The sequence below is a fragment of the Aulonocara sp. 'chitande type north' Nkhata Bay genome, linkage group LG7 (genome assembly GCF_057382095.1).
Source record: "Aulonocara sp. 'chitande type north' Nkhata Bay isolate Kocher_YH1m ecotype deep benthic linkage group LG7, A_spYH_male_GT1.1, whole genome shotgun sequence".
Classification (NCBI taxonomy): domain Eukaryota; kingdom Metazoa; phylum Chordata; class Actinopteri; order Cichliformes; family Cichlidae; genus Aulonocara; species Aulonocara sp. 'chitande type north' Nkhata Bay.
In genome coordinates, this window is record NC_141350.1 from 30992850 (window position 1) to 31011418 (window position 18569).

At 43.6% G+C, this 18569-nt stretch overlaps 2 protein-coding genes across 4 annotated transcripts; one reads left to right on the forward strand and one right to left on the reverse strand.

Annotated features, from left to right (window-relative positions):
- The first annotated feature begins 1252 nt into the window (after positions 1-1252).
- On the forward strand, positions 1253-7611 carry ndor1 (NADPH dependent diflavin oxidoreductase 1). Of its 3 annotated transcripts, none has more exons than XM_086300013.1 (15): positions 1253-1400; positions 2428-2564; positions 2753-2830; positions 3414-3511; positions 3606-3704; positions 3782-3883; positions 3963-4166; positions 4343-4470; positions 4683-4894; positions 5025-5132; positions 5218-5332; positions 5654-5800; positions 5891-6009; positions 6141-6235; positions 6421-7611. In XM_086300013.1, exons 2-15 carry the CDS (start codon positions 2430-2432, stop codon positions 6563-6565), a joined length of 1785 nt encoding a protein of 594 aa, XP_086156139.1. In that variant the 5' UTR covers positions 1253-1400; positions 2428-2429; the 3' UTR covers positions 6566-7611. The 3 variants fall into 3 exon arrangements, with proteins under 3 accessions (XP_086156139.1, XP_086156140.1, XP_086156138.1); XM_086300014.1 differs by having other exon boundaries at positions 1263-1400; positions 2425-2564; positions 6424-7611; XM_086300012.1 differs by having other exon boundaries at positions 1264-1400; positions 2425-2564.
- A 973-nt stretch (positions 7612-8584) lies between these two features.
- Positions 8585-12010, reverse strand: ntmt1 (N-terminal Xaa-Pro-Lys N-methyltransferase 1). The gene is made up of 4 exons (XM_086300015.1): positions 11886-12010; positions 10246-10405; positions 9589-9841; positions 8585-9222 (listed from the first exon to the last, which is right to left on the reverse strand). Exons 2-4 carry the CDS (start codon positions 10402-10404, stop codon positions 8966-8968), a joined length of 669 nt encoding a protein of 222 aa, XP_086156141.1. The 5' UTR covers position 10405; positions 11886-12010; the 3' UTR covers positions 8585-8965.
- Between the last annotated feature and the right edge of the window lie 6559 nt (positions 12011-18569).

Below are 18569 nucleotides of genomic sequence, written 5' to 3' on the forward strand. Positions count from 1 at the left end.
ATCACTAATGCTGGTGTATTTTACCAAGTGCTCTTAACCTCTCGCATGCTTCAGTAAAGTCTCTCCTTTAAAAACTCCACATGAGTTTGTTCAGTGTCAGAGATTCCACCTCAGTGTCAATGTGATGATATCGTCAGACTGTATGAATATAAAATCCATACGTGTCATTTCCTGTGGTCAGAGTGGGTGTTTTTTTTATTGATTATAACTACACAGGCAGATATCTCAACACAGTGTATGTATATAAACATGAGCTATAAAACAACTACACACTCATTTCTGAGCTTTTTCTACCTTTACTGTGACCTTTAACGTCGATTTGAGGGTATAACATTTGGATTTGATTAAATCCTGAGTTCCATTTTATCGAGCTATTGATGAAGTTGGAAGGCTGGAGCAGTGTGATCAGAGATGTTACCTGGATCTAAGCCCAGCCTTGAAATATTCTGGATTTTCACTCAGTGACAGCACCTTTTCTAAACTTATTCACTATACTATACATTGAAATGATTATAATATGTTGGACATAGTGTGCTAGGCTCTTCCACAGAGTGACACTGAAATTAAAAATCTAAAGTTCTCACAGTTTGTTCAGTGTGAATCTTGTTTCCTGTAACTCGGCACAAAATCTGCTTCTCGGACTATGAAAGAGTATTTTGTATTTCTTCAGTGGTTTAGTGACCATCAGATCAATCACAAAAGTGCTCTTATTCCATAGATGACAGTCCCTGTGACAGCATATGAAGTGCTTTAACCAGTCCATTTATCATAATACCAGAGACTGTATCAAATGATTAATAATCTATAAAGAAATTTTTAAAAAAGAAAAAGAAAGTCTCTGACTTTTTCCAGAACATTCATCTGTTGTGGTTCAAGGTGAAGGAGTGAGGAGGTTTGCAGGAAATTTACTTGACCACGAGGTGGAGACAAACACAGAGCAGTCACTGTTTGATATTTGACATAAGACAACATTAAGCACTGTAGGCTAATATAATTTTTAAATGAGACATAATGAAGCTACATAGTGGATGAATCAGGAAATTAAATTTAAAAAATATGTTTTTTTAAGATGTTTTAGGCTCAAATTTAAGACAAATCAATAAAAATAAGTCACTTTGTAGCTGTTATTAATTAATACTTAAACGAAAATTATGTCTTCATCAAGTATAATGTTAACAAAAATGAAAGAATAAAGAATAAACAGCAGAAGTTGCTTGTGAAAGAATTTTTTACGTAAACTTTGTTATTTCTGATTTTCCTCCGGGGCTCTGAACGCAGCATCGGCCTGTGAGCTAATCACAGCGTGCCTGCCGTAAAGTGTGGCGTTGAGGGTCATCATGACCAGTTAATTTTGTTCATTTGTATAAGTTTCTAGGTAATTGTCGACGAAGACAGCGACGGTGAGTGGATTTGTTTGCTTGTGGTCATAAATGTGAATTATAGACGAAAAAAAATAAATAAGTAAAATAGCGGATCAGATTTTTATCAGTCGGTTAGCTAGTATTCTAGCACGTTAGCATGCAGCTCAGTTATGTAGTCCTGAGTGAAGGTGAACATCTGCTAATTTAACTGTTTAACTGTTATATTTTATTCATTTCATTATATCTACTGTAAAAAGTAACCGAGATACCTGCTGGTCACGGAAAATGGTTTGTTGTGGCCCAAATAAAGAAATGCGGAACATATATTTCTGAGTGAAAAATGAAAGTATTGCTAATCAATGTGTTCAGAGCCAACGTTTCCTGTTTGACGAGTCAGCATGTATTTATCACACAGACATGTGTACATGTGCGAAGACAGTCTCATGCTTATAAGGATGAAAGTCAGATGATTAGAATTAAAGTCACGTTATGGTTTGTATTGTTTAATTGATTGTTTTTACTGAAAACTAACAGCAGAGCTCTGCTTTACGTTTATTGGTTTCGAGTCTTCTGTTTATGGGCACTGTTTTCGTCTAGTATCTATTATAGAATAGATAAAACTTTATTCTGCGCCAGAGTCGAGCATCATCTTTGTTTCACCAAAACATTCATTCAGAACTTCATCTGTTTACATGTACACAGCAGGCAGCTGAACAAATGCAGCTTCCTGTCCAATAAACTCTGGGTTATTAACCATGACAGTGAAACTCTATCACTGTCACATCTGGGAACTTCGCCACTGCCTGGGTCACCCAAGGAAAACTGAACCTGAGTCCCCATCTGGGGCCAGTTAAGAGGAAAATAAGTGGCTGTGTCACATGAGCCAGGAGCGAGTTTACCAGGGTCTTAGCCTGAATGAGCCACACGTGTCCTAACTCCTGCTGTGGGACTGCATGCTGAGTGGCTCAGAGAGAATCAAACTCTTTGCTCCATGTTTAATTTAGTCCCTGAGGCTTTTTTGTATCCAAAACATGATGAGTTTCTGTTCTTGTGTTTCTGTCAGCAGTCATGTCAAATCCTGCCCTGCTCGTTCTGTACGGGAGTCAGACCGGGACAGCTCAGGACACGGCAGAGAGGCTTGCCCGGCAGGCACAGAGACGGCGGCTGCGGGTCCGAGTGATGCCACTGGACGACTACAATATGGTGCGTAAGACCTTATTCAAAAATAAGGGGGGGGTGTTAAAGTTTTCAGAGCTGTGACTCGATAAATGTGGAATAACTGTGGGGTCACAGTCGGTGTTTCACATGTTTATACCCAACTTTAGTCCCAGAGCTGCTCCTGAGTACTCCTCCTCAACCTCACAGCGTGCCTTTTTCCTCCCATCAAACAGGCCAACCTGATCACCGAGTCTCTGGTCGTCTTTGTTTGCTCCACTACTGGTCAGGGAGATCCTCCCGACAACATGAAGGTAAGAAAAATGAAAACTGGAAGAGTGAAAGGTGACCTTCCAAAAAGGAAATATTATTTTTAAGCACAATTACCTTTTTACTTCAAGTCTTTCCAGTTTGAAATTAACCAAGAGTTTTCCTTTTCAAAGTTTAGAGTGTTTCCCCTCTTCGTCCTGCTAAATGTAAGGATCTTTGAGGTCTGTCCATAAGGTTTTTGAGTCAGTCAGTCATGGTCAAAGCTTCAGAGTGAATTAGATTCGAATCCTCAGATTAAAATCAGATCAGATTCACGCGAAACACATGAAACACATTCTCGGCTGAGAGAGACATTAAAGCTTTTTTAAAACTGTTGTACACTATCAGTAGCGTCAGTAGCGTCGGACATAACAGGTGGATTTCTCCTGGACTTATCAATATGAAGGTAAAGTGTTGTATGGCTTCATTAAATGTAGTGAAGTTATATTAAAGAAAGAAGCTAATTCTGAGGGTCAGTGAGAACCTCTGTGGTTTTTCTGAAGAATGATAAAAGATTTCATGCACAGCCAATTATATTTTGAAAACCTTTACCTGTGTCTGAGACGTCCATGTGTTCTTTGTTTTAAGAATTTCTGGCGGTTCCTCTTTAAGAAGTCTTTACCTGCTGGCTCTCTGAGTCAGCTCGACTGCGCCATCCTGGGCCTGGGAGACTCCTCGTATCCAAAGTCAGTCCAGGATTTATGCTCGCTGTTCTCACCATTAGCCTACAGTGACTCGTCTGGTTTTTGTTAAAGCCTGTGCACGTTGTGTGCACCGCAGGTTCAACTTTGTGGCCAAGAAGCTTCATAAGCGCCTCCTGCAGCTCGGTGCCTGCGTGCTGCTGCCCGTGGGGCTGGCTGATGACCAGCATGACCTCGGGTAAGAGACAAGTGTAAACATGAACATGGCGGAGGGTTTGTTGCGCGTGTGCTGAGCTGACGGTGTGTTTGACGCAGAGCGGACGCTGTGATCGACCCCTGGTTTGCTTCGTTTTGGGGGAAAGTGTCAACTCTTTACCCGACTCTGTCCGGCATGATGCCGCTGAGGGAAGACGAGCCGTGAGTATCTGCTCCATGTGTCCCTCTCTCAGAAAGCGTACGTTTAATTTATAGGTTTGTTCTGTCTTTTTTGCGACAGACTTCCTCCAACCTACACGTTCCACTTCCTGGACGACATGCAAGAGAAGGAGGAGGTCCAGCTGAGGATTCCCATGGATCAAACTGTCCCCTCCCAGTCTCACCCATTTCCTGCCAGAATGGTGTTCAACAGGAGGGTGACGGAGCCGTCGCACTTCCAGGACGTCAGGCACATTGAGTTAGACGTCACTGGGTCCAACATTGAGTACGTAACCTTGATCCCCTGAAGATTACTTTTCAGACCTGCATGGTTTTTTTGTCCTGAAACGCCTTGTTTGGAGCAGAATCTGCTCTGAATACGACCCTGAGTTTCAGTATTTAAGTAAAAGCAGTAAGCCTCGTTGGTCTGCCGCCATCTCCAGCTGTGTTGCTGTCCTCCAGGTTTGCTGGCGGTGACGTGGTGATGATGCGCCCATGTAACGCCCCTGAGGATGTGCAGCAGTTCTGCCAGCTGCTGAAATTGGACCCAGAGACCCGGTTCACTCTCAGCCCCACAGACAACACTGCAGGTCAGTCCCTGTTTCATAAATATCCCTTCCTATCAATGCACTTCCTTTCCTTTGAATAAATCTGACCTCTGAATGTTTTAATGACTCTTAGTCAGATCTATAATCTGTATATAAAAGATCGAGGTAGCTACAGTGACCTCACTGTTTTCATTTAAAAGCAGCTTGGAAATAATTTTAAGACAATCACTGATCAGTCTGAGTCTATCTTTCAGTCCCAGCCAGGCTTCCTCAGCCCTGCACGGTGCGCCACCTGGTGGAGAGTTACCTGGATATCGCCGCTGTGCCTCGCCGCTCCTTCTTCGAGCTGCTGTCCACCTTCGCCACCAACGAGCTGGAGCAGGAGAAGCTGGCCGAGTTCAGCTCAGCGGCGGGCCAGGATGAGCTGCATAACTACTGCAACCGACCCCGACGCACCATGCTGGAGGTAACGGTCGAAGAGGTGGAGCTTAGAAGCAATTTTGCAATTATTAAACCCAAACAGGATTCAGACCTGTGTAATAAATAAATCTGTCTTCATCTGCGTTTTACCTCCGATCTGCTCCTTGTTGCTGCAGGTCCTGGCAGATTTCCCTCACACCACAGCAGAACTCAAAGTGGACTATCTCCTGGACCTTTTCCCTGAGATCCAGCCTCGCTCCTTCTCCATCGCCTCCTCTCTGCGGGTAGATCATCCTTCTTTATTAGATTTAAAAAGTATTTATATTTTAGCGTTATAGCCGTCACTGTAAAGATGTGGTCTGCCTGCAGGCCCACCCAAACAGGATTCAGGTCCTGGTTGCTGTTGTTTGCTACAAAACCAAACTGTATAAACCTCGAAAAGGCCTCTGCTCCTCCTGGTTAGCCTCTCTGGATCCTGCACAAGGTACTCCACCTTATCTGTAGCATATGCTCACCGTAACTGTTAGCAGCCACCTACATACACTGATGATTAGATTAGGGCTGATTAATCAAATTCCAGCAGTGAACTGGCATCAAATGACGACTCTTTTTAAAATTCATTTTGGATATAAAGCTCTAATTTTGAACAAACCTCATGCAATGTAACCCTGAAACTACTTGTGGTATAGGATAGTCTTCATTAAATAAAGTTCAGCTGAAATCCTGAAGAACTTTAAATAATTAGATCGGATTAATAAGTCATTCTAATTAAAGAATTTAAATGTTTTCCTAATCTGTGTCCCAGGCGATGTGTATGTGCCTTTGTGGGTGAAGAAGGGAAGTCTGAAGTTCCCCTCAGACAAGGAGACCCCGGTGATCATGGTGGGACCTGGAACAGGAGTGGCCCCCTTCAGAACGGTGTTACAGGAGAGGACCGCTGAGGGGAGAACTGGTGAGATATCTGATTACATTTCCCAATCGCTCCACAGTCTCTCAGAGCTCACGTGACGACACGCCTCTTCATCCTCTTCCTGCACGGCAGCTAACGTCCTCTTCTTCGGCTGCCGCTCCAAGTCCAAAGACTTCTACTTCAGGACAGATTGGGAGGAGATGATGGAGGCTGGATTCCTCACCCTCTTCACGGCCTTCTCTCGAGACCAGGTCAGAAACACGCTCCTGTTAACCCTGTAAATAATCACCAATATGAACAACAGCAAATGGGAGATGATCAAACTTCCAGTGTCCAGGAGTTCGGTAGGTTTTGACCTTCAAGCATTATTGTGTTTGTTCAGGAGGCAAAGGTGTATGTGCAGCACCGTGTGAGGGACAATGGTGAGCTCCTGTGGGACCTGATCGCCAATAAAAACGCCTGTTTTTACATCGCTGGGTGAGTCTGAGGCCTCGAAGCTGCCGCTGATAACCTCCCCCACTGAAACTCAGGTTGTAGAGTTTAAAATACAATTCTGGGACAAAACAAAAACCCTGGTCTTTTATTGTCTAAGGATCACATCTGGAAGCTAGTTTTGATTCTTCTTTAACTAAACTTCAGGTCTTCTTTGTGTTTCCGTGCAGCAGCGCTAAACAGATGCCAGCCAGTGTGTGCGACGCCCTCAAAGAGGCGTTCCAGCAGGCGGGAGGTGTGTCCGCTGAAGAAGCCGAGCAGATGCTGGCGACCATGGAGAAGACGGGTCGGTTTCAGAGCGAGACCTGGTCGTGATCGCTCGGCCCCAACAACCTTTTGACTACACTGGGATCCGTCCAGCTGTCAGAATCAACTTATTCCAACAAATGAAAGAATAACCAAAAGTCTCTGTTTGACGCTCTCTTCATAGAACGAGATCATTTCACCCCACAGAAAGTTCACACTTTGGCTCTTTTTGTGGGTTTGGATGCTTTTAGGGTTGGGCTTTAGCTTCATCTGCATATTTTCTACACACTACTTTAAAAACCTGAACAGGCTGCTTTGCTTTGAGCTAAGTCGACTGTTATTGTGACGCAGCCGCAGAGATGTGCTGCAGTAGATCATTGGACCAGTTTCCTTAATTCTTTCTACTGCGTTGGCCTGCTGTGGAAACCCAAACCAAATCTGGTGCTTCCTACACTTTCATTCATGAGAAGTCTCTGGAGGTCATGATGAAAAACCTCACTGATCCCCCAACATATGAATCATTTTAAAGTCAAGCAGTAGAAGATCTAAACCCTGATCCGTGAACGACGTACCCAATAGTTTTTAGCTTTTTCTGTGGAAGAGTACTGTAGTCACCACACAGTCTCTGGTGTACAGCATCACTGAATATTACCCAATAACAGGGACAGAGAGGATTGCATCTCACAACTGGAATCAAGTTACAGAAACAGTTTAAGGAACAAGTCGCTCTTCTCCTCCTTCCTGCCTCCATTTCTGATCGTCTGTGACATCAGGAGAATCTCAGCAGGTGGTGATCACAATATTTCATCACATCAGTTTGCCTGATTGCATCTAACCTGTATGAAATCATTTGGCGTGAACTTTTAGTCAGATAAACCCTTTGAGAACTGTATGCACTGCAGATAAAGGGCATGTTCATTCCTCCTGAACAGGAGTTATAATGGTAATCTGTGAAGTATTTATTGCTTTTCTTGAGCTTTATTAAGTGTGTTGACCAGAAAGTAAAACCAAGTAAACAGTGTTGCCTTAAAGTACGTCAGTGAGGTCCTAAACTCTTAAATGAAGCTATAAGCATTCAGTAAAATACGTCACAATAAACTGTCTGGATCTGAAAACTCCTCCAGAGTGTTTTTGTTTCTGGTTTCTTCCTGAAAATTAATAATTCATACAAGATACATCCACCATCAGGCTGCATCTGAAATTAGCCGACTATGAACACTCCAGTGACTAAGCTACTGATCATTACAGGAATGAGCCAATCAAATCATGCAAACGCCACAGCACTGCTGCTGACCACTCAATGTTATGAAAACAGCAGACGTTGATCATTGTGAGTAATCAGCCAAAGCAACGAGCGGCTAGCTCAACCTAAATTTTAAAGCTCCGGGGTTATTCGCTGTTACTATGCCGACATGCCAAGCAAAGACAAGTCTACGCTGTAGCCCCCACAGCTGGCTGACGGTGGGTTTGACATCTGTAACAAGAAACAATGGAACTGAACAGGCCAATCACAGTCATCATCAGCCGTGAAAACACGACATGCAGTTGTTTATAAGGAGGCGCACGGCAGATTAAGGTGAAGGCTTTCATTAGGGTTTGTGACTGGATCTAATGTATAAATCCCACATTAAGAGAATTCTTGTTCATGTAGTGCTTGAACACCTGATGTGGGCATTGCATCGGTTCATTTTGATGTGAAACTGCACAGCCAATTGTAACACAGCTCCACAGGTTTCTAAAAGTAAATAAAGATGCTTGGTTGTGTGCTGTGAACAGAGAGCAAAGAAACACGACACTGACTCCATTTCCTTATTTTTATCTTCCAGCTTCCCTGAGGTAAATGACTCTCAGCACTGACTCCGCCCCTTCATACAATCCCACTACACTACAACTCCCAGCATCCAATGCGGTGTCACCGTCCACCAGATGCATGTGGTGCTCTTTTCTCCCGTGCATCATTAGGCAGGCTTTCAGGAATTGTAGTACAAACCTGGTAACCCGGATACAACCACTCAGTTAGCTAACCGTTCACACGTATAAAAACACCTTAAGGAGAACGTCCAGCCTCACAGATCAAAAATCGACTGCTGCAATAAATACATCATTTTTATTGATCGTTAATCTGCAGTTTGGTGTATTTTTCCTATAAAATGTCCAGAAGTAACAAAAATCTCTGTCACATTTTCCTTAAAGTGAGCTTTTTAAAAATACTAGGCGATATAAAAGCAGCAAATCCTCACAGAGAAACCGTCCGTTAGATAACTGTTCAGGAGACAGCGACACAGCTGCATCTGGCGGACGTCCTGAGAAAGTCCAGCACAGGAAGTGGCGTTTGTGGATGATGCAGAAACATTTTGATCATTACCCCACGCTGCAGTGACCCCAGAATAGACAAAGCCCACAGTTAGAGAGCGACCCATGATAGAAAACAGACTATTAAAAAGCCCCACCCCCTTCGCCGCTTGTCCTCTATCTGATGGCCAGCGTGTGGACCTGGTAGAGCTCCTTCGGGAAGTTCTTTTGTTGCTCCTGATGGACGATGCGGAGGCCGGCTTTGCTAACCAGGCTGCACACTATGTTCAGATCGCGGCACACGCTGCTGTCCTCCTCATCAGGGATCACGCCCTCGTATGACACGTTGTCCTTGATGACAATGAGACCGTTGGGCCGCAGCGCCTTCTGACAGCGGCGCAGGAAGTCTATTAGGTGGTCGTCTGTCAGGTGACCTAAGGGTGGAAAGAACAAAAAAATGAATTAGAATGAGGAAAGTTTAGGTCCCACTCCGGGTCAGGGATGAGTTCCTGCCCCAAGTGGAGGAGTTTAAGTATCTCGGGGTCTTGTTCGCGAGTGACGGGAGAAGGGAGCCGGAGATCGACAGACGGATCGGTGCAGCGGCTGCAGCGATGCGCACGCTGTGTTCCCCTGGACAAGCTGGTGGAGGTGGCTGGGGAGAGGGAGGTCTGGACTTCTCTGCTTGGGCGGCTGCCCCCGCGACCCGGCCCCGGATAAGCGGAAGAAAATGGATGGATGGATGGAAGTTTAGGTCATCTAATCGCGCACCATTTTTCATTTGCTTTCCGACTCAGACTCACCAATGACCCACTGGATCCAGATGACATCATAGCGCCCGCTCTCCGGCACAAAGTCCTGCAGGCCGCAGCAGAAATAGTTGCCCACCCTCTTGCTGTCGTCTCCCAGGTACATCTTGGCTTTGTCCAGGAACTCCTGTGTCACGTCCACCAGGTCAACAGTCTTGAACAGCGGCAGCAGCAGGCGCTTTGTGATCCTACCGATGCCTGCGCCGCAGTCCAGAGCGCAGCCTGAGCCAGTCTTCCCCTCGCCATCCTGCAGAGGAAAGAGAAAAAAAGATGACTAGGGTTTACACAAAGACCCAAGTAAAGCACAATTCAACTGCATCACAAACAAGGAAACAGCAGCACTCGCTCCCTTTGAAGGTCATACAGCTGTTATCACCCATTTTTATCCACAGATTACAAAATAATAAGCTTTTCCTACATATAATCCAAAGCATAATGATAATAATTCACTGGAGAACCCTACAAGGGTCAGATCAGCATGTCGGATTAGTGGCTGCTTGGCACGTGAAAGGTCTTGTTCTCCGGTTTTTCATTTCATTATTAATTTTATATTTTAACAACCAATGTCTGAAAACAATGTTTGAAAACCATGAATTCCCTGTACACAGAGTGCTAACTCAAACATGCTACAATCTTTTTAGAGGTTCTTACGCCAAGGAATTTCTGCAGGAAGGCCTTGGACCCGTTAATGTCGATGCTGGAGATGCTGCCATAGCCTCCCAGCATGCCGTCCACCGTGGGTGGGATATCCTTCCAGTAGTCCTGAGCGTTGGAGTAGAAACTCACCTCGTCCTCGACTATGTCCCCCATCCTGAAAGGAAAATGCACAAAAATGTGAAAATCAATCAATGGCTGAATCATGAAAAAAAAAAAAAAAAGCTTCAGTCAACATCAAAAGAGATTCAATGATTTTTGAAGGAGGTTAAATTTGCAATATCACTGACCACTCTTATTTTGAAAGTTCAGTTGATGCTAACCAGCTGCTTCTTCCATATAGAGTATATCTGCTTGTTTACACTGAAAGACTGAATTATTAGCGGCGTGGTGCTCCATGGACAGGACTTCTGGACCACATCTGTGCTGTTGGTGTCTTTTTAGTGTTTATAATTCCATCATCTGACCAATGATGTGGCCGCTGTGCGGTTAATTGTATAACAGGCCATCCAAGAAGTCTGAGCTCCAGTTTTGGTGGGTGAAATAGTTGGATTTTTGTTTGGAGGTGTCTGCACTTTAGTGGCTCTAAAAAGATCCAGAAAGATTTCTGCTGTGGCGTCCATGAGGTCACGCAACTGTTTCGAGCTTCAGCTCATGGTCAGACTGACTCACATTCCTGTGGGAAAAATTTAAATACCTGCCTAAAGGAGCCTGAGAGTTGTGCTGCTTTTATTGTTATGATGACAGCAAAATGCTTTTTATTGTCTCCATTCTGGACAGAAGACCGAGCCACACTAAAAATAAATAAAGACACCTGCGCAGAAATAAACAGGCTAGTTCCTGTTTCTGAGCAACAAACCTCACTCTCTGGCACCGGACAGTGGGACATGAGGTCTATCACCTGTTCATCATGAAAGGGGAACGCGCGCGCGCGTGCGTGCGTAAACACACACACACACACACACACACACACACACACACACACACCAAATGTGGCATCATGTGGCTGCAGTTCAGCTGTCAGCGCCTGTCTTGTGAGCAGGACAGAGTGGATGGTTTAAATGTGCAGAGTTTTGTGTGTTTCACACACGAACAGCCTGACTACAGAAAGAAGCAGCTACATGAAACCATAAAACTGCTATTTATTATTATTATCATTATTAATAATACTTCACACTGGGGCTGTGGACGTAATCACTGCCAGGCTTTAGGACAGTTTTCTGTTATATTTTTCCTTCTTGTATCTGATTTACAGTTACAGAACGAAATACTCGCTTTTTACAGCCAATATTTTCCCCAAATCTGAGTAACTGTGTTATAAGTGGAAGTAAATGACTGTTTATGATTTCTGATTTAACCGAGCAGTTAATAAAGTTTACAAAGTCCTCTTAAAGTGACAGCTGCACCTATATCTGCCTCCCACACCTGCTCACTACAACAAATAACTGCCTGTTTCTGTCGTTTTTAATCAGAAACTTCCCACCTGTCGCTCTCTGTCACTTTTTACGTACTCTCCCTCTCCTTCGTCTGACGCTCTGCACGTGCTAACTTGCACCTAGCCGCCGTCGTTACGCTGTTTAATACCCGCCTCTGCCGGATATCAGCCCGATAGATTCACTCTCCGTGATCACACCGACCTGGTCTGGAGTCAACGCCTGGTCCCACTCCCTCCTCGGCCCCTGTTGAACCCACTCCCGGTGTCTGCTGTGCTTCACTTTTCTATTTGGGACCGTCACACACGGTACGTTACTTCCTCTTTTGGTTTCCTGGGAGAAGAAGCGGCCACAGCGCCCCCTGCTGCCCTTCGTAGACCCACTTCTTTCACCTGTGCTTTTGGACCAGGTCATTTCAGACCCAGGATGAAACATAAAAAACACAGCTCAGGATCATCTCTGCTTCCTGTCAGGGTTACTTATTATGACTTTCTATAAGAACTGTGGCAGGACAAGGAGAAAAAAAGCCGAGTATAAAACAAAAAGGTCCACACCCATCTGCCTCACCTTAAAAATCCCTGTTCACTTTTCAGTGGTTCCAGTCATCTCTGCATGTTAAAAATTAAATAATAAAGCTACTACTACTACTCATTATTATTATTATTATTATTATTATTATTATTATTATTATTATTATCTTGCATTTGCCTGAAGTCTGTATTCCAGATGTTCTTCACATCAACTATACTTTCCACTTCCTCCTTGGAATCCAAAGGTGTTCCCAGGCCAGACGAGATATGGAATTTATCCAGGGGGTTCTGGGTCTGCTTTAGGTGGCGTCCTAACCAGATATCTGAACAACCTCATCTTTTTTCAACACGCATGAGCAGCAGCTCTACTCCGCTGTAGTAGTAGTAGCAATAGATGTAGTAGTAGTAGTAGTAATAATAGTAGTATTACTGTATTAAGGTTGAAGAAATTTTTCTAGAGGGTGTCTGAGCTCAGCCTTAGAGATGGGGTGAGGCATTAATAAGGTGGTCATTAAAGCCTCCTCCACACTGAACAAAACCAGCTGAGGTGGTTCAGGCTTCTTCCTGGACACCTCCTAGATGAGTGGTCTGCAAACACCTTATTTTCTCTCTGGAACAGCTGGAAGAGGTGGGGATGGATGGATGGATAAATCCTCATTTTTCTTTTTTCGTTGTTTCATTTTTGTAACATAAAAACAGCACCACTGTCCTTCTAATTCTAAAGCTTAGGTGGAATTTTAACAGCAAAGGAATAAATCTCACAGTAAGCCGATGGAGTTAGAGTAAGAGTCCTATCATATAAAGTGAGATCTCTTTTTACAGACTGACCCGTGTACAAAAGGCATATATACACTTTCAAAGCATACAAACACAACACATCACATAATAGATGTGACAAATGAAACTGCAGAAATATAAATATAACCTTCCTTTAAATCAAAGACTGTAGTTCACATTTGTTGTTTTGGCAGCAGGTTACTTAAATCCCATTTCCCGAGTTCAGTTTGTATACGAAGTACAGCTCATGCTAGAAAGTGAACAGACAGTTTCAGCAATATAGTGTTTAAATTTCTTCAGAGCAGAGCTTGCTGGGCAATCTTTGCAGCAGAGCCAACGATCATTACAACAGTCCTTCACTACATGCACAGGACCATGCTTAACTATTTCACTTCTTCATACAAGATGTGTGAGAAAAGAAATCAGAAACAATAATCCACCCCAGCTGCTTACATTACAAAGAGGTGCAGTTTCATGGTGGAGCTGCAGTGTTTTCATTGAACCACAGGAGGGCAGTACAGTATAGAGCTAAATGGGAAAAAAGGAAAAGGTGGGGAGAACTTCACTGTGATGATTTGGAAAGTTCAGTCTGCAGAGCCAGTCTCCATCTGCATCCAGTCCTCAGCGCTTACACTGCGCAGATACAACCAGCCACATTCCTGCACATGTGCACTCATTAAAAATATAACTGATTATTTCTGTTTTATACCTCCAGAGAAAGGCTTCCTCTCTGAAATATTTAAAACCGTCGTGAAAATAATCCCGTGTTTCAGTCACATCCACTCCGCTGCTGCTTTCAAGCGACACACAGTCAGTTCCTGCGGTCACCAGTGAGAGGAGCTCCAGTGCAAAAGAAAACGAGAGAGAGAGAGAGAGAGAGAGAGAGAGGGAGAGAGAGAGAGAGAGAGAGGGAGAGAGAGAGAGAGAGAGAGAGAGAGCGAGAGTGAGAGTTCATTTTTGTCATCGTTTGAGGATTCAGTGCTGAAGAGCTGTTCATTCCTGCACTGAACACACAGCAAACCTCAGTAAACCTGCAGGGACAGCACATATCAAACAATCATGAGAAAACTGGGATGCTCTGTGAGGATATGACACATGTTTGTATGTACAACATACTGTTTGCTCAGGAAACACGTACTCTGCACACAAACAGCAGTTACTGATACTCTTACATGAAAAAGACAAAGAGAGGATTCATCACTGCTTTTTCTGAAAAGCAGTCCATTCCACTCTGAAGTTTACGTTTTTCCTTCTCTGCGTCGTTCACAGCTGACAATTTCCACTCATTGTTTTCCCTTTAGGAGCTTTAAAGTGGCCAAAAATCACCCTATTTCTCACTGCCTGATGGGTCCATCATATCCATATCAAGACTGAACCAAGAGGAATTGAACAAAGTCTGGATGCATGTCATAAATTTGAAAGAGACCCAGCAGTCAGACTCGGCTGAGCTGCCAGTTATGAGTTAAATTGCTTCTTTTTTCAGTGTGAAGCCATGTGCTCATGTTCTAAATCACCATCACTGATGTTACCCACCGGTTTTGGACTCGTTTTGAAGCCTCAGCATCAATGTTTTGGTCAACACCATGTTGGTTTTCTTGGAGTCAGAAGTGACCAAATGAGGATGAGAGGAGTGATGAAGCTGCGTGCACAGACTGTATTAGTGCACCACACAGACAGAGATACCTGCCAAACAGTGCTAAGTAAGTAAGTAACGGGCTAATAAAAGTATATTTAGACCACTTGAAATCAATCATTCCACTTCATGTGAAATCATCTACAAGTAGCATGGTTACCAATTTATTTATTTATTTAAGACTGGCTGCTCCAGTAAATTCAGCACCTTGAGCAACAATAAATAGGAGACTGTGCCAGAAAAAAGAAATATTTGATGATGAGTGCTCGGGCAAAGACCAGGCCTTTGAGAAAGAGGAACAGAGAAATGGTAAATATCCTATATTTATATAGCGCTTTACTAGTCCCTACAGACCCCAAAGCACTTTACACATTCAGTTATCCACACACTGGTGATGGCAGCTACATTGTAGCCACAGTCACCCTGGGGCGCACTGACAGAGGCGAGGCTGCCGGACACTGGTGCCACCGGGCCCTCTGACCACCACCAGTAGGCAACGGGTGAAGTATCTTGCCCAAGGACACAACGACCGAGACTGTCCAAGCCGGGGCTCGAACCAGCAACCTTCCGATTACAAGGCGAACTCCCAACTCTTGAGCCACGATCGCCCACAGAGAAGGTCAAACTAAACCTGTAAATGTTCAGATTACTGAGGTCACCTGTAGTTTGCGTGGAGGGCGCCAACTTGTCACTTGCCGTTTATTCTTTTCAAGGGACTAAAAAAGGAGTAAAAGCTGCTCCTTACCACTGCAACCAACACGTTTCAAAAGGTGCCACTTTTATTTTGAAAGCAAACCGTCTTTGCTTCTGGTTTTCATTGTACTTTTTGATGTTTTACACAGTTTCACTGGCGACCATGGCATCCTGCTAGCGGTTATGGAATACACTGTTTTCCAAAGCGACCCTACTAGTCACCGCTGGTTATGAGAGGGTCACTGAGCCATGACTGACGCCTTAAACAGGTCAGCTAAAAAAAACAAACAAACAAACAAAAAAAACATTTTTTTATTAGGCTACGCACATGTTTATTTCTGCTGTAAAGTTGGACATTATGCCATGGAAGTCTTAGGGGATTGACTCATGTTTGGAGCGGGCCTCAAATGGACATTAAAAGAACTGACCTCATTTTTCAGCCCTGGAGGTCAAAACCGGGCCACTAAACCACTGAGGGGGGATTTGATTGGAAGAAAACCCTAAAACATCGTGTAACTGAAAGAATTCTCCAATGAAGAAAGGTCAATAATTACAACAAGCCTAATCCAGGATGGTTTGGTATCATGTAAAACGCCTACGACACTGAACTTATAAATAACCTTGGCATGAGTATGATAATGTGGGCTATATATCTATCTTTCATCGTCAAGTCAGGGAAATGTCATGTTGGATGTTGGAATGTGAAATGTTAAAGACCCACCAGAGATAAGTGCAGCTGATCTGCAAAGACATCTTCAGGGCAGCAGGGCCGCCGCTGAAGAGACCGAGGCCATGGCCTCTGTATTGTTTTGGTGAATTTGAGGGTTTTAATGACCCGAGGACGAGCAGGGTTTTGAAGATGTTATGTTATCGTTGAGAATGAATTCAAAGTCGGTTGTATGTGTTGCTGCTTATTACATTATGACTCAAGGGCTGCAGTTATAGTGGGCTGAATGAATATGAAAACGTGAGCTTACATTGGGTCTGATTTCATTCAAATAAATAAAACACTACAAGTTACGTTTACTTGAACCAGCGTATTTATCTGAAGTGGGGTGGATGTTTATAGGGACAAAGTGATGGATTAGCTTCCAAGTTAAAAATGACTTCAGGTGCACAATGGCCAAAAAAGCAAAAACAAATGTGAAGAAAGCAAGAGCCTAACAGCTGAGAGGCAACATCGCGGCTGTGGCTGCTGCAGAGTTGCACTGGTGCATTTTCTTATAAATATTTCAGGAAGGAAAACTCGCCTCTTCAAACTCCTCCATCCTGCACTCACTGCTGTGGTTTGGACTGCAGTGAAAGAGAAAAGAAATGACCAAAGCTTGGTGGTTCCATTGCATTGTTGAGGCTGTTCAACCCTGTAAATTACTCTGGATGATAAACTGTAAAATGAGCTTTTGAAACACTCATCAGAGCAAGATTTTCCTCAAATATGAAAGGCTGAGGTGAGGTAAATTCATTCAGCTGCCAACTGTCTTAAGAACATATTCATAAGAATACCTATAAAACACTTAATGATGGCTCCCTGAGAGGTTGATAAGAGGTTACTGGCACTTTAAATAAACCTTTGACTCAAACACAATAAGGCTAGGAAACTGTCAAGATGAGCATATTTCTTAGTCAGTAAACTTCCACCAGGTATCTGCTGACCCACGTCGGGTTAGGGTAAGGGTAGGCGGTTTGGTTATGTTTTAACAGCTGATTGAATAACAAATGGCACCTGTTACATCTTGGCCAGTTCTTCTGTCATAGGTGTTTCCATGTAGGTACACAAATTGGAAGAAAACACAATAAAAAGAGGAGGATTTTAATCCATACTGTACTCATAAAACTAAACTTACATCACTGATAACATCCATCCATCTATCCATAACTTATCCAGGGCAGCTAAGAGATGCAATCTGGTGTCTACCCAGTAGCCTCCTCCCAGTTGGAAATGCCCAGTACAACTCACTGAGGAGGTGCCCAGGAGGCCTCTTAATCAGATGCCCGAATCATGTCAGCTGGCTCCTTTGATGTGGAGCAGCAGCAGCTCTACCCTGAGTCCCTCCTGAATGACTGAACTTCTCACCCTATCTCAAAGGGAGAGACAAGCCACCCTTTGGAGAAAGCTCCTTGTATCCATGCACTCATTGCTTTGGTCGCCACACAGAGCTTGTGACCAAAGGTGAAGGTAATGAAATTATATTTGAAATTCATTTTATACAGCCTGCATAAAATCAGACAGTGGGAAAAACATGGGGCAACGTACCTGAGATGAACTTTCTAATTCATCCTTGGGAGGTTGTAATTTCTCTTGGTCCAGCAGACCAACACCAGTAGTAGCCATCACCAGCTACAGCCCAAAACGGATGAGTTGGAGTATTATTTTGGACTGGCCAGAATAAGAGCTGGGATACTGTCCTCTAGTAAAATGATTGTTGTGTTGTCTCAAATAGGTGAAAATAATACAAATAAGCCTCAAAATATACCCATGAGACCCAAGAAAATTCCACATGTGGGAAACTGCAAATATACAAGAATGTGTTCATAAGTAATACATATCTGCTGTGCTTTTAATCATTCAGTGAGGTAGTCTGGATTTATAGTTTGAGTTAGCTAAACAAGTAAAAGAATATGAGTTCATGTGGGTATTTTTGGTAATTTGTTTGGCTCGTTGCTGTTTGTGTCCATAAAAAAAGCTGGATGTTAACCTAATAGAAATCCCCTAATTCAGTGACCTGGAGGATGTTAAGATGTTAAAAGTAACTCTCTGAGCCTGTGTTACTCAGTCCACGCCACTCACATTGGACCTAAAGACAGATGGAGGTGTGGTCCACACATGAGGCTGCAGATGGAGAGACGGACAGAAGGAAAAGACAAAGAGACAAACAGAGATGCACCAAGAGGCAGACAGAGATACACAGCTATTCAAACTTTGCTGTTCCATCCCAGCCTTATTGGAAAAGCCTCTACAGTGAGCCCAGCACTGAAATTAGATATTGATCCTGTGCCTCCTCCCCCTCCTCCTTTGGCTCTGCACACATTCCCTTCGCTTTCATTTAGTCCTTCTGACTCTTGAGATTCATTCGACTGGGAATCTTCTCATTTATGCATCCTTGATTCCACCCCTTGCATCCTCACACTTAGGACATAAGAGGAGGGACGTGAGGAGAGAATAACTGATGCACCTTCAGATTATTGAGATTAGTCAGTTATATGTGCTGTGAAAAGCTATTTCTTTATTAATTTGGAAGATATAGAAGAATATTA

Excerpts from the sequence above, each read along its gene's own strand:
- ndor1 (XM_086300013.1), top strand. The coding sequence starts at position 2,430 with ATGTCAAATCCTGCCCTGCTCGTTCTGTACGGGAGTCAGACCGGGACA. Across the intron at positions 3,884-3,962 it reads CCGCTGAGGGAAGACGAGCC|ACTTCCTCCAACCTACACGT; the intron begins GTGAGTATCTGC and ends TTTTTGCGACAG. Across the intron at positions 5,333-5,653 it reads CTCTCTGGATCCTGCACAAG|GCGATGTGTATGTGCCTTTG; the intron begins GTACTCCACCTT and ends TCTGTGTCCCAG.
- ntmt1 (XM_086300015.1), bottom strand. The coding sequence starts at position 10,404 with ATGGGGGACATAGTCGAGGACGAGGTGAGTTTCTACTCCAACGCTCAG. Across the intron at positions 9,842-10,245 it reads TCCTGCAGAAATTCCTTGGC|GATGGCGAGGGGAAGACTGG; the intron begins GTAAGAACCTCT and ends TTTCCTCTGCAG. Across the intron at positions 9,223-9,588 it reads CTGGATCCAGTGGGTCATTG|GTCACCTGACAGACGACCAC; the intron begins GTGAGTCTGAGT and ends TTCCACCCTTAG.